We start from the raw sequence: 16,121 nt of genomic DNA, 5'->3' as shown, positions 1-16,121 counted from the left end.
TGAAAAAGGAAAAAATGTTTTTATGCCAAACAATCAGTTACATACACTGAGAATTTCTTTGTTTATTGCAAATACTTATGATTTTGTGACACGACAAACAGTAGAATACATATAAAAAGAATAAAACAACAAAACGTCGGTCTCAAAGATCAAAAAGAGGATTTCCATTTTTATTTTAACGAGACATCTGTGATTGTCAAGTATATGAAGAATCTTACATGCAAGTGACAGGCTGCACAGATCATACAATCAAGAAAAAGACACGTGCGAGAGAGAGAGAGAGAGAGAGAGAGAGAGAGAGAGAGAGAGAGAGAGAGAGAGAGAGAGAGAGAGAGAGAGAGAGAGAGAGAGAGAGAGAGAGAGAGAGAGAGAGAGAGAGAGAGAGAGAGAGAGAGAGAGAGAGAGAGAGAGAGAGAGAGAGAGAGAGAGAGAGAGTTATTTAGGTAAAAGAAGGAAGATCCCTGGAAAGAAGGCACATTTGTTTCATTAAAAAAAAAACAGACATGGATGCATTACATGAGGATTTTGGTTAACAACATTTCACCCACGTGTCTTTAGGGAGACATGGACGCCAATGCATGTCCTTCAGTCTGACAGAATGCTTGTGGAGCACGTCAGAGTAAGAACTGAGAAGGGAGACGTCTGTTCTGCCCACAAACAAGATCTTACAGACATATTTCCCTTTAAACCAACAGCAGAAACAGTGTAAAGTCAAGCGCGGGATCTGATACGGTTCTCTCAGATCAGCAGGCAGCGCTCTCACGGAGAGCAGCAATCAGTTTACAGTATCAAACACATCCCGGATGATCAAACCAATCAAACAACACAAAGAGAAGAGTGTCAAACTAATGAGGAAACCTGAGGCAGACATGAGATGGATAGAGCAGAAATACGCATACATTAAAGGAACAGTTCAGATCTAATTAAATACCCGTCTTCATTTACTGACCTTCTTGTCACTCCATCCCAGAATTACCTTTTTTCTGCACGTAAAAGATGAAAAGGTGTTTTGAACTCCAATGATGCTTATTATAGGAGCAAAACAGAGCTGGAACATTCTTTTGTGTATTGCAGAAGAAAGTCAGTCAAACTGTTTGGAATGACATATGGGTGATTAAATGATGAGGGAATTAACATTTTTGGGTCAACTATTTTGAGTACCAAAATGTGCAAAATGCAAAGCAGGGTTGGAATCAGCTGCCTTTAATTTTGGATTTCAATTCAAGCCAAAATCAAGACAACTTCGTCAGAACTAAAGTGACATAAAAATTAATAACTGCTAGAGTGTGATCTATTGATCGTGATAAATATGGCTCTATAGATCACGAGGCAGACGTGTTCATTTAATATCATGTTTGTCTTCCCTTTCCTGCCCCCCTAAGGGCCCGTTTGAGAACCTGTGAGCTTCAGATCCGACGTCCGTACATGGAGAACATATGGAAGCTTTCAATCCCTCCATCAATCTGCTGATGAACTGAGATTGAACTCCAGGTCTGGGCACATTATTCAGACAACCGTTGCCTCTTGTCACCATCAGTCAGCGCAGGAGACGCGGCGAGGTGCCAGCCGCCAGTTAGGAACGCCGCAAATACCAGCTGTGAAACGCTAACAATCTTGGAAGATGCAAACGAGGAACGTTTACTGTGAGTCTGTTTGTCTTTGACTTTTTGGCGAGTCCCAAAGAACAAAGAAACATCAGCTCGGTGTTCGTCTTGCCAAATAATAATCATAGGGAGACGAAATCTGTCAAGAACAATTTCACATTTCACCCCAATATCAAAAAGATTATATTTCAACCAAAATGAAAGAGACTGCGATTTAAGAAGACCATTAAACCACACCTTCCCCTCAAGTTCTCATCATTAAAATGCAAAATTTGCTCATCACTGTAATAAAAAACGAAACGGAACTGTATAAATATGTCCCAATCTATAATATATAATACACTATAATATTAACTAGGAACTATTCATAAAATAATATAAACTAGAAATATTTATATTTTACTTTTTTAAATTGTGAAGTATTTATACAACATAGTATTTCTGTTTGCCTTTAATTTTAGCAGATCATTTATGACTTAAAAAACATCTATATATCACTGTTCTATAGTTTCTGTATTTCTCTGTATGTTTCCGAATCATTATTCAGAACAGAATTTGGGGTAAATGTGCTTAATTGTCGTGTAAATGTCCCATATTGGGGTGAAAAGTGACCCAGGCATGTTTTCATGAGATTCTCTTGACAAAACAAATTGAAAAGAAAATTCAAGACCTCCAAAAACTGAAGTAGCATTTTGAATGCATTTTCTTTATAAAAATGGTTTTGTTGTATCTTGCCTTACAGAACATCCACTAAAGGATTGTGGATTTGTGAGAGAAAAGTCTCACGTTAGTCCCACTGAAGTAATGCCAAAACCTCTTTTGGTCCCTTGTAGACACAGAATTAAATTAGACTGAATTCAATTTCAGCTAATGCCATTGTTTGAACACAGAACCTAACAAACACCCTTCAAAAATTAAAAACAAAAACAAGGCTTGACAAAAGAAATCTGCTTTTATAACTCAGTTCTTGGTTTCTGTAAGGACAATATTAGCCGTTACAAACATTAAACAGAATGTTGCCCACAATATCACGAACCAAACCCAGAAAGCATGATGGAAAGGTGACCGGTGCTTATTAACAGCATCCCTTCCCAACACAGGCTCTAGATGACGGCGACTGAAATATACCAGAAAGGCCGGGATGATATACTGAATGCCCGTTCCGGCATATGCTCCAGTAATACCCACAAGCGACTCCAGATCGTGAGTACAGAAGGCCACGATAATGGGCGGCACTAGAGTAATGAGTGGGAAGACGATACGGTCCACGACCCAAGGGTACGTGCCGCCATCACGATGGAAGAGAGTTTTCCAGTTGTTGCGTAGTGTGACTGCTATTATGGGAAAGTTGGTGCTAATGGTGAAGACGGGAAAAAGGCCCAGGAAGTAGCGCAAAACTGGAATGCCCAAAACGTCACAGTTATCTGTGAAATTTAAAGTGTACATGTCACGCAGGAGAGAGCTGTCGAAGCAGAATATGGCTGTGAGGGACAGCAGGCCGTAGAAGCACAGGATGAGGATGTAGTCGGCCATGACCAGGGCGCTCATGCGCCGCTTGTTGGAGATGGGCGTCACAAGCGAGGGCAGGGAATGCTGGCACATGAAGGAGTAAACACACACCCCGAAGAGGTTGGGCACACCCGAGATCTGTGCCATAGATGGGTGGCCCTCACCGTGTCCTTTGCCAATTCTAATCAAAGCCAGGATGATCATCATGGTGAATGCTGAAAGAAAGAGACACAAAAGAAAGAAATTGAATAAAAATATTTATATTAAATTTAATATTACATATATAGCAATAATAACCATATATAGATATAGAACTATATATAACTTGAGAAAACAAGAAAAGCATCAAATAGACATTACAAAAAGTAACACTTTAGAAAGCAGTGTTATTGATTCAAAATAAAAATAACTACACAAACTTTTAGGCTAGGCTTCGAAGGCCATGAGGGTGAGTAAACGATAACAATTTTCATTTTTGGGTGAACTATACCTTTAGTGTTTCTTTTTTTACTAATATGGAAAAATTAAAACTAAAACTGGCAGTGAGTGGCGATAAATGTCTATGTGAGTAAGTCATTCACTCATTAAATTAATTCAAACAGCTGATTCATTAATTAAGTAAATGCTTCTCTTTATGAATGGGCCATTGATTCATTGGTTCCCTGACTGACTCACTGCAGATTTATTCAGAAATGAAGCACCACAGTGTGTTGCTACTAGGTTGGTGGTACATGTCAAAGTAACATCCACATGGTTGGCAGGACCCAAGGTTTCGCAGCAGAACATTGCCCAAAGCATCACACTGCCTCCGCCGGCTTGCCTTCATCCCATAGTGCATCCTGGGGCCATGTGTTCCCCAGATAAGTAAAGCACACACACCCCATTCGTCAGACCAGGCCACCTTCTTCCATTGCTCAGTGGTTGATTTCTGATGCTCATGTGCCACTGTTGGTTCTTTTGGCGGTGGACAGGGGTCAGCATGGGCACCCTGACTGGTCTGCAGCTATGCAGCCCCATACGCAACAAACTGAGATGCTCTGTGTATTCTGACACCTTTCTATCAGAACCAGCATTAACTTCTTGAGCAATCTGAGCTACAGTAGCTCGTCTGTTTGATCTAATGACTCGAGCCAGTCTTCGCTCCACATCTGCATCAATGAGCCTTGGCCACCCATGACCGGTTCACCACCGTTCCTTCCTTTGGACAGCTTTTTATAGATACTGACCACTGCAGACCGGGAACACCCCACAAGAGCTGCAGTTTTGGAGATGATCTGACCCAGTCGTCCATCCATCACAATTTCTAAATATATTCATATCTTACACACGTTTGCCAAGTTGAGATTATGGTTTGTTAACACTGGCTGCCTAAGACCGACTTTTAGGCATATCCGACTCAAATCCATTTAGTTTTTTTTTTTGTAGCCTCAATAGCACAAAAAAAACCCCATGAAATTAGATTCTTGCTAAATCAATCTAAGTCTCATGAGGATGTGGCTTGCAATCCAGTTAAATTGGATTTTTGTAGATCCGTTTCAGCATGAACTGTACAAAGATAGTTTCCCATCAATTTGGGACACAACTAGATGTGGATATGGGAAAAGTAAGGTCTCTGTCACTAATGTTGTGTGGTTTATGAGTCGTCATAATGTACGTGAGTAGGGGACAAATGTCCATTTCTGGTCTGTCCACATTAACAGCTTGCTGGGCATAAACTGTGTCTACATTGGAAGCCAGTGACGCAACAACTTGAGTCTGTAAACAGTGGCATGACGCACAACTTCAATGCATCCATGGGCCAATCAGTTGTATAATCAGACTTTAAAAAGAGACTTCTGGAAGCATGAATACACATAATTTACCACAACAACCAATTTAGACATTACAGGAAATTAAGTGCATTGTCCAAACAAAACAGTCTCAAAGGTGGTATACAGTGTAAACTTACTATACTAAACCAATTGTGTAAGTATTTCACCACAGTGCAAGCTAGCACTGCATTGGCGCACACACATGCACCAATGGACATACATTATTAAAACTCTGAACTCTGGGTTAGGTTTGACTAATTAGTTTGCACACAAAACACAAAACAGCCAAAGGTCTCCTAATTCTAATCTTTTCGTCTTATTTAAGCTGTTCGTTATTTCTATAATATTGAATTAATAGAGAAAAACATTAAACATGCTTCTATTTCTTTTTTTCTTTAAACATGTTTCTAATCTGGTCAATGTTGCAATCAGTGCAAGAAGATGACATAGTGGGATCTAATGGGCTTCTGGAAAATGCTGAGCTGGCTAGAACGGACCAATGACTCCTTTAAGCGATGATACGTGATGCTCCCTGCCTGGACAACCAGATAGACAGAGGAACCAGGTGGTAAAAAATGCAAAAGACTTGTGGTATCGCAAACATCTAGAGAAAGAGAGCTTAATGCTGATCCTGGATATCTTTATATAAATATTTACAGCAGAGCAAAGACATGAGACATGTCATTAAAGTAATTTTATAAAACATAAAATACAAATACAAAAACAAAAAGGGTAGCTGTTAAAGACCAAAGTCCCAAAGGAAGCTGATAGAACTATGTCCTTTTAAATAAACAGCAGTTGTACCAGTCATCATCCTATTTTCTAATGCATCACATTGCCAGATTAAGGACTGCATACATGTGTAGATGTGAAATGCTGATCTGATTCAAAAGGTGAAAATGGATTGGTCCTTACTTGTATGTGAGAGGCCAGTTGACGTACAATTAATCGGAGGTGCTCCCGATAGCAGTTCTGACGCAAAGGTCTCCATTAACATTAAAGGTGTCCGCACACATGTGCATTCAGTGTTTAAAACAGATGCTTTCATTCTGGCAGGAGTAAAACATTCTGGCAGCAAACAAGGGGCAGAGTGCATGTCACACCAATCTCGGTCTATTAATCAAGGGCAGGTTGCATGTAAGGGGAATAAGTAATTCAATAGCTACAAAAAAAGTAAAATAACAGCGATGCTACAGTACAAGGGGACAAGTCTCAGGACAGACTGCATGATGCTACCCTCGCATTGAGATTCAGAAAATCTACAAAATGTCCATTTCAAGTATACGAATAACCAAATAACCATTAAAAATGACTTCTGTAAAGTAACCATAACGAACAATAAGGAGGAGAAAAAGCAGTGACAAACACTGAATCCATACAGTTAAAGTCTAGAAATGACGCAATATGTGTGGCCATTTCACAATCCTATGCTATACTAAAAATAAATGACTTGTAATGTAATGTAGAGATGAAATGGTATGAAAATGTCCTTTTATGATTATAGAGACCAAAATGATCAGTTATCAATAGTATCATGGTATCGTTAAAATGTGCCGGAAAATGTTCTAAAAGTACCAATACTGCAGTTTTATATTGAAAACCAACAAACAACAAATATATTAGCAGATATATGTACTTTTGGTTTGCATGAACAATAAAATAATGACATGTATCTACTAACATGTACATGTCTTTTTTTCCCCGACAGATTTTTGCATTGGTCCGAATAAAAAACGGCTGACAGACAAGGAAACCGTAAAACCACTGTCTGACATTATGTCTTTAGTGTCACTTTTGATCAATTTAATAAAATGAAATAGATACCCTAAAAGTATTTTTATTAAAAGTACATTTTAAAAAAACTCACTGACTTATTTACAGATGATTTATTTTTGTATTATAGAATATGATATCAGAAATGCACATCTGCCATACTGTAGAAGTACTGTACCATGACCAGGGATGTCAGCTAAGAAAGGACAGAAAAATATATAGAACACAACGCCAAAGGCACAACAACTGCAATAAGAGTTAACCTTCATGTGCAATATGCTTAATACAGCACAACAGATACACAAGAGCTCAACTAGAGGACACAAGTAGACACACAATGATGGAACTGCAAAGCAGTGGAGGAAAACGTCAGAGACCGCTAATGTAGCCGATGAACCAACTGGAGAGGGTACAAGCATGAATGGGATAGAGTGGGATTCAAGATGTATTACTCCTTTTCATAACAACTGCAATGAAAGAATAGAGGGGAGAGAGAGGGAAAAAAAGGATATACCAAGGGCACACTTAATCCAAATACTCCTGACATCTCACGACACAACTCAAGTCATTCTATAGGCGCTTAACCTTCAGTACAGAGGCCTTTTGTTGTTTAGGGATGAGATGTGATTGCATCCCGACATAGCGATTCATCACACGCTATAAATTCCCTCAGTGTACATGCCGATGGCCATTGAAAATGCCACTGGTATCGGTGTCTTTAAGTCTTATTCATCATGATATGTTTGCATCTGACACCAATGCAGGCAGAGCCTGGTTTGGAAGACACCACACAGGTAAACAAGGAGAATCTAAAAAAAGGGCCAAATAAATTAATGCAGCAAAGTCAAACATGTCAGTACAATCTAAATGACACTGATTGTTAAAGGGTCCCCTGTGCTGGTTTTGAAGGACAGTCTTAATTAACAAAGCACCCATGAGATGTTGAGTCACGTGACCAACTGTGACCATCAAGTGTGAATGGAGAACGATGATTGCCCGAGAACATTAAGCAGATGTCAAAAACTTCCCATCTGTGAAAGTATCATCAATCATCATCCATAAACTTTGTTATTTAGCTTTCCAAAGCAACTTACAGTAATCATGATTTTGCCAAGCAGGACATGTTCCATTGCTTGTCCTTTAACATTCCTATCAAACTTCAGGGATATATACATATTTGTGTGTCTGTGTGTATATGGATGTATGTACGTACACACTGTAACAACAACGACTCATGAGTTTAATGTCTCGGGGAATAATTAACTCAAAAGGGATTTAATATTCAATATTCATGAATTTATGAATATAATTTGCCAGTTGTTCATTACGTATTAAAATTTTCCGATAGGGAAAATTGTTTAATTAAATACAAGTAACCCTTTACGGAATTGCTTGAAATTATCCTACTAAGTTTGTCCTGCAAATTAGTTATAGACTTTTCAAATCAATTCTCAATAAGGGATTACTGCTTTACGAGCGCATGAGAAACATTAACTTTACTGATCAGGATAAGTTCAATATTTCAAATGGTCATACAGTTTACTTTACTAACATAGTAGCATAAGCAGTTAGGTAACGTTAGATCGCAAGTTTCATTGACTTTGTGTATGTGGCAGAATAACAGATTCAACTCATTAAATGTCTTTTGGAGGTTTAATAAACACAGACTAAAAATAACACTACAATTCACACAGAAAGTACATACTAAATATGCATCAAGAGAGTAGAAGTATAGATATTAACGAAAGAATACATAAAAGAGAATAATGAATAGACTGAAGTTAGAGAGAGATAAAAGAGAGAGAGAGAGACAAAGAGAGGGAGAGAGAGAGAGACAAAGAGAGTGGGGGAGGGTAAGAAACCGCTTTCCTTCAGTTCCTCAAATACGACCTTCACGGAGTTAACTTATCCCAACGGGGACATAACACACCCTCTTTACAGCAGTAAGAATAAGAATACTTGCATTCTTTTTTTTTGGTTTCGTTTTGGCTTCTCGCTTGTGTGCGTGTATCTCTGCGTGTCCGGCGGTCCTTTCCGAGTTTGGGAGGGAAGCGGCTGTTTGCTTTAGCGATGCTTCGTGTTCTTGAAGATCGGATTGTAGAAGAGAAGATTTTTGGAAGGGCTGAGGCCTGCTTGGAGGGCCTGCATTGGTGGCATGGCTTAAGTGCCAGTGCCAGTGCCAGTGTAATTACAGAACTAGTACTTTGTTAAGACACAGACAAAAAGATGCAAAATACCATACAGAATAAACATTTTACAAGACAGTTATGTGTTTACATATAATGTCCTGGGGTGCATGTTCATTTATAGATGGTTTGTCTATAATTTGAGGCAAAAGCTCTGTGTCTTAAACTCTTTGTGTCTGAAGCTTCATGTGGCCAAATTCTTTTGGGGCCATAAAACATCTTATCAGATGGTTTCCAGGGTAACGAAGAATCTCCCTCTGTTGTGTTGGGGGAAGGTCTGCTAGTGAGCACAACTTTCAAAACATATTTGTTAAATGTAACTGGCGATTGTGTGTTTGATTCGCCTGAGTCGCTACAACACACACACACACACATATACATGTATACTAGGGGTGACCCTGAATAGTTGAAGACTCAATGCATCAATATGCGGAGCTGGATTCGACCACTGTGCCCACTAATACCGGCCCCTAAGCAGTCTCTATGGTGTATGTGTGTGTGTATATATTAGTATATATATAACATTTATTATATGTCTCTCACTCATAGCCACCCATTGGTTTAGGAGTGTGTTTGTTTGATAGGAATGCTGTTTCAAGACAACCATCTCATACTTGAGGGTGGGAAAAAAAACAGTAATCTGATCAATATGGTCTTGCTCAAGGGTGCAATGGTGATCACCCATTAAGAATCAGCCTTCTGGTTCAGTACCCAGTCCAGATCTTTAACCCCTATACTACAGCGCAGAGAAACAGTCTATTCTGTGCTGCCAAAAAAGGTCACTCAGAATCATCATGAATTCATTTTTTTGGACTGTCTTTGTGATATAGTTCTGTTAATTACTAAATGAAAATGCTCATGTGACAGAGTGAATACACAGCATACATACATCTCCCTAATCGCTTAAACTTTACTCTGCACCTAATTTTTTAAGTAATTAAACCACTCATAAAGGAGGCAAATTAGGACATATTTTACCACAGTTTAGACAAGAAACCCAGTAGAGAGCATCCACAATATGGATAGCCAAAACCTTTTTAGGCCAGTTGATGATCCTCTTGAATTTTCAAGCAAATGAGCGAGTGGTTTTATGGTCTGTTAAGGAAAGCAGTGTATGGTAGTTTGTAGCTTGTCCATTTTGCAGGCCCTGCAAAATGAGAGGCACCAACACATTTTCCTTGAGAGCAATTTTCAGGCTCTATGAGCTGAACCATTGCCCGGGGTATTCATTAAGGCACAGCTATATTTCAGCACACCTTGAAACTACACTGCTGCAAAATATGTGGTTTCAGACAACACCTTTTACAGGATATCGGACCAATAAAAACACTATAAAGTCTGATTTTCAATGGACGCCTTTAAATAAGGGGAAACCCTCAACATTTAAATAGAACTGCAGCTATATCCTTAGTGCTGATGTCTATTTGATGTAGGGACACAAGAATCAATCAAATATTAAAAATAATTGACAAATTTCATTATCAATTTATCATGTTTGTGCACATAGAAACACACTTTACAGTAGCAAAAAATGCATTTCCATTGTTTAAAAAAAGAGAGAGAAAAATGTCACAGAGTGAGCATTTGTGCGAAAAGTGCACAGTACCTTACATTCAGGGCTTGACATTAACACCCGCCAAATGCGGGTAGATTTCAGCTGTGGCGGGTAAGGCAGCCACTCCCACTAGCCACTTTGGCGGGTTGAATATAATTTCAGCCTACAGCCAAATGAAATGCGAAGACCGTCGTATCACAAAATTAAAATTGTCTTACAATTCTTTATCGATCAACTTGCAGTAAGTGAAGGCGGGATAGGCGGAATCGTGCTGAATGACAACAAAAGCTTGCAGAAGCTCTGGCACACGCACAATCAGTTCTCCTTGTCAGTGTTGGGCAGTGGCTAAAATTTCTGAAGATCAAGCTCAAATTGGAAACCAACTGCCAAGTCGCGGATATAGGCCTACTTCACTTTCTACGTTCCTTCCTTTGGCAATGAGCGCCGAGAGACGGGTTTCGACGCATGCACTGGATACGCGCATCTAGTAGTTGACGTTTGTTTCCGAGCGCTCAGTTCGCTGTTGCACGCGCGTCATCCGCGCGCTGACAAAAGAGAAATCGTCTTCAAGTTTTAAAAGAATCTATTGTGTCTCTTGAATAAACACCTCTTATTAAAAGCATCGGGGTCCAGCCTGGCCACCTCTTGATATGAATGAATAAAACTTTGAGAACACACACACACACAGACACACATTTAGGCACGTTTTGTTATGTGCCATGTTGGTACTATTTGGAGCAGGTCTTAATTATTTTGCTACTGTAGCTTACTTTGAGCTGAGCTGAGTTGAGTTGCAAATTAACCTAGTTTCCTGCAAAAGTGCCCAAGTCTAAATTGAGCATAAATGCAAACACATATCATACACATAGGCTACAGATGAGCATACACACACTCTCGACACCTGGTTTTATATTATGGATCACATGTTTGTGTTGCCTAATCGATTTCGACAATTTTTGAATAGCCTAACTGAAAAAGTATGCATGGCTATCTGCTTTTTTGTCTGTCGAATTTTATTGATCACAGAGATAGCGTTGATTGGAATGAAGTTGGTTCAATGTAAAACTAAATAAATAAAAACTAGCTTAGATATAGTAAACTACTTTTGCCAAGTTGCTGTAGCTTAGCTTGCTACATTTCCTATAGGGGGTAGCTCCGTGTAGTGAAGCTTAATTTAACGTAGAGTAGGCTATTTCACTCCGCATCTGAAAGTTTGAGAGGGTTTTAAATCTTCAAAATCAAGTAAAATGACTCAAAATCAAGTAATTTAGGCATGCCAAAGTCAACTTTAATCATATAAAATGTAATTTCCAAACTGCAAAATTGTGGCCGGTGAAAATGCCACTAGGTGGCAATACGCAGTTGTGATGTATTGTTCAAAGAAGAGTGCAGAAAGAGTGATTTAAAAAAAAAAAATGTTTAAAGAACGGTAAGCAAAGCAGCATATCACTTTCCATCATTTTAGTATCGTTTCTTGTTGTCTGCATAAAATGGCAGATCTACTTTACTTCTATCCTTCCAAGCAAATATCTTGTAAATGACATGACCCAGTGCTGCCCTCTGGTGTCTCGTAGAGTACAGAAAAGCAATTGCACTGCGCATGTGGTGTCGAACTAGTCCATCCGCACTCATCTGAGGTCGAGTATACTTAAAAAGCTGTGTGGACACAACTAAGACTGAAGTGTACACACACCTTTAGAGAAATGCAGCACAATTAAATATAAAGCCTTAGAAATTATATTTTGATATGCAAACTAAACTGTACAGTCAAAATTGCGGCATTATTTTTATCAAATTAGTAATTACAGCATTTTGGTGGCGGACCTATGTGCTCACACATACCCACATGGCGTGAAGGGGCCACATCTAGATTAATTCTTTGCATCCTTTGCAGAATGATCACATTTATATTTTCACATTTCCACATTACATTTAAGCCCCACGACACGCAGTGACACAATCCCAAGAATTTCAATGGAGAGTGGGTGATTTCAACTTTATGTAAATGAAGAGTGACTTTCAATAGCAATAACCAATAGGAATGAAGTCAGTGGAGTTTATGCACGTGAACTGCACTCTTCAGTGCAGTGGCTAGATGAAGGAGAAGCTCATTTTAGCGGTCAGCAACTGTCCTATAATTTATGATACATATAGAAAGGGAATAAAAACATCATCAAAGTAGTCCATATGGGACATCAGTTAGTTCATTAGAATCTCTTGAAGCATCGAAAATACATTTTGGTCCAAAAATAACAAAAACTACGACTTTATTCAGCATTGTCTTCTTTTCTGGTTTTGTTTTTAATCCTCAAATAAAGATTCAAACGGTTATGAATCAGTGTATTAATTCATCAATACACTGATTCATAACCGTTTGAATCTTTATTTGAGGATTAAACACAAACCAGGAAGAGAAGAAAATGCTGAATAAAGTCGTAGTTTTTGTTATTTTTGGACAAAAATGTTTTTTTGATGCTTCAAGAGATTCTAATTAACTAATTAAACACATAATTAACTATATGTGAAGTCACATATGGTCATTGATGACATAAATTTCATTTTTCGGTGAACTTAACCTTTAAGCATTTGGCTGATGCTTTTATCCAAAGCGAATTAAATTGCATTTAAGTGATTTATTTATTTTCCAGTTTATAAATTCCCTGGGAACTCAACCCATGGAACTGTGAGTGCCATTCTCTATTGTTTGAGATACAGGAACGTATATGGATGCAATGATGTCTTCAACCTGAACAACACCGATTGAGTCTTGTTAAGCCCCTTGCATTAACAGAAATGCAGTCTCCATGAAACGTTCTGTAGCCCACCACAGAAATTCAACACAAAGTCATTAATCTCCAGTGAGTAAATCACAAGCTCTTTGTCCGTTCCTCAATGTTCCTGCTAAATATGAATTAAAGCGCCAACCTCACCGACTCATTTCGCTCTACGTGTCAAAATCTGATAAATGTTCTCTACTTCAGTGCTGAGAGGAGGTGATCCTTCCCATTTAAATTACCCCTGCAATAAAACTGCCTTTAAATAATGCATGTGAAGATACACAGCTTTGCATACAAGACACTATTACCGTGTTCTTGATAAACAAGCCGCTTCTTGCTTTTCATACAAGTGGTTGTGAAGGGCCATGGGTTCTGAGACTGCTGAGGTTTTATATCTGTGCCTAGATGAGTAACGACACACAACAAGCAGCATTAAGTCAAGTATGAGGCTGTTGTGGTCATTGAGCTAATAATTGAGATCTGCTTTCTGGTACGTAAGGTTCAGCAGAGTGACGGCACTGGCAGTAGATGGCATTGAGGCTAAAACACAATGTGGCTCCACTGGGGCCAATTGAACCGAACCCTACTTACCACATCTCATTTGACACAGGAGCAGGCACGGTCTCTCCTCCTGTGCATTATGGGTGAACAGGCACACAAGGGACGTGCCTGCTTGTCCTGCTGTCTGCTGTGAGTAATGACTGAGAACAGAGAGGATAATGGAGAAAAAAAAGCACAAAACTGGAAAGAGTAAATGGAAAGAGGAAAAGATTTGATATGTGACTGGTCAACCTATTGAACCAACCCATTGGCAAATCTTTAGAAATCAGCATGAGAAGTTTGTCTGGCTGCACTAATGTACAGATACGCCGATATTCATCAATGAAAGGGAAAAATGTGGAAGAATGATAGAAAACACTGAGGGAACTTGGTGTATCCGCCTGTTAAGTCGTGGCGCAAGGAACACTGTTTCTGGGTCAAAGCCTAAATTCGTTTCACTTAAGAATGCTATCGACGGCCGTTTATTAGCGCTGTTTATTCATATTAAACATCAAACGTTTAAAAAAGTTTAACATTTTAAATACTTACAGTCTACACAATAGTCTCTGTGCTCACAGTCTCTCAAACATTAATATTTTAACGATTTAAAAAAGATGAATCACTGTCTGGCCGTCTGGAATTTTGGTATGGAGAAAAGGTTATGATTATAGCTTTTTTTGTAGTATCACACCACATTGTGTGTGTATATTAGCACCATTTGTAGTATTTCTTGTGATATAAGATAGAGCGTTTGGACCCGGAAGCACTGCCGCGTGACGTCAGCCTTAACAACCGAATAGCATATAATGAATAAAAGTACAGTTAACCGTTAGCATATAATGAATAAAAGTACAGTTAACCGTTAGCATATAATGAATAAAAGTACAGTTAACCGTTAGCATATAATGAATAAAAGTACAGTTAACCGTTCATATTACAAAATAAACCCTTGAGATGTTGACCAGGGCATAAAAACGTCTTGAATCACTCTAAAGAGGTTTATTTTGGGATAATGACTGCTTGTCAGTATATTCTCCCTGTTATTACAAAATATATTAAATGGGCATGAGATATTGATTTGAGATCAAATTATTGTATTATGTGGAAGGAAAGAAAGATGCCATGGAGTGATATGAGACTTGTATCGATATGTAGAAATTAGCAGCCAGGGACAACAGTAAAATGTGCACTTCATAGCATCATTATACAAAAATATCTATCCGCAGAATGCTGCAACTGACCAATCAGGATCAAGTTTTCCAGAAAGCTGCATAATAAATAAACAGTTTTTATTGGAACCATTTCAAGACTAACTATTTTTTTTTTTAAAACTATTTATATTCACTGCAAATGTTGGTCATTATAATGTCTGTGCAGAAATATACTACAAACTAAACACATCTTCACTGTATATTAGATATTAGGGATGTGCCTGAAGCCAAATACTGTGTTCAGAAAGGAAATTACGCATTCTACCAAGTCCCTAAAAGGACAGGGTGAAGAAAATGTGCTTAGCAATCTAGTAACTATATTGTATATAATTTGCAGGCATCAGGGAGCCAGTCTCAATATATGGGGATTTGAAATCTCTTTCGAATTTGCAGTTACGTGTACTCCGTGTATAGGCAGCGGCGGTACTGACCACACATTTTTAAAGATAAGGTATGTGTCAATGATGCTCAGGATCTGTTGAGCACCAAATCATCCGATAAAGTCCTGTCAGCCATCTCTCTGTAATGTAACTGACCCTTTAGGGGCGCCATACAATGCATTTTTCATTTGGCGCGTCTTCCTGAATTTAGATTCAGGCTTTGAGCACATCTCGATTAGATATGGCAGCTGTTCTCTACCTGGTTTACTCTTCAGGGATAAATACCAGTGGCTCAATCTATGGTGAGTCTACGGTAAATTGGTCATTTTCACTTGGCTTCCAAGTTCCATTAACATGGATAGGACTGTTTTTTTTACATGAATTACAAACTGAGATAGTTCATGGATCACTCTGCACATTAAATGTCCAAATGTTTATGTTAATGAGAGTCATAGAAAGGGAACTAAAACCCTTGACTATTGCTGGATTCCATTAATTCATTTTTATTTAGGCAAGATTTAAATTTTTTGCCTTTTTGTTTGTGTTTTCTTAGGTGATGAGGGGACATGTTCTGTTTGTTTTGTCTGTGAATCAATATTGTTCTGTACGGGAAACCCTTGCAGAACATCTAACCTTGTACAAACCAGTCTTTTAAATATGTCTAAATATAAAAAATAATAATAAAAATAAGGTATTTATTTGTATATGATACAGTTTGTACAATTATATATATATAACAAATATATTAAATATATGATGGCTAGTAATGGTCAAT

General features: G+C 38.4%; 1 protein-coding gene across 1 annotated transcript in view; it reads right to left on the bottom strand.

Moving 5' to 3' along the window:
- Positions 1-16,121, bottom strand: part of tmem104 (transmembrane protein 104) — a 63,251-nt gene continuing 47,130 nt past the window's right edge. The window contains exon 10 of the mRNA XM_067458467.1: positions 1-3,328. Within this exon, the coding sequence (XP_067314568.1) occupies positions 2,565-3,328 (764 nt within the window). The 3' untranslated portion in view covers positions 1-2,564. The remainder of the gene's footprint in view (positions 3,329-16,121) is intronic.

The sequence above is a fragment of the Pseudorasbora parva genome, chromosome 2 (assembly GCF_024679245.1).
Source record: "Pseudorasbora parva isolate DD20220531a chromosome 2, ASM2467924v1, whole genome shotgun sequence".
Classification (NCBI taxonomy): domain Eukaryota; kingdom Metazoa; phylum Chordata; class Actinopteri; order Cypriniformes; family Gobionidae; genus Pseudorasbora; species Pseudorasbora parva.
The sequence above is the reverse complement of the archived record's forward strand: the minus strand, read 5'-3'. Positions and strand labels throughout refer to the sequence as shown.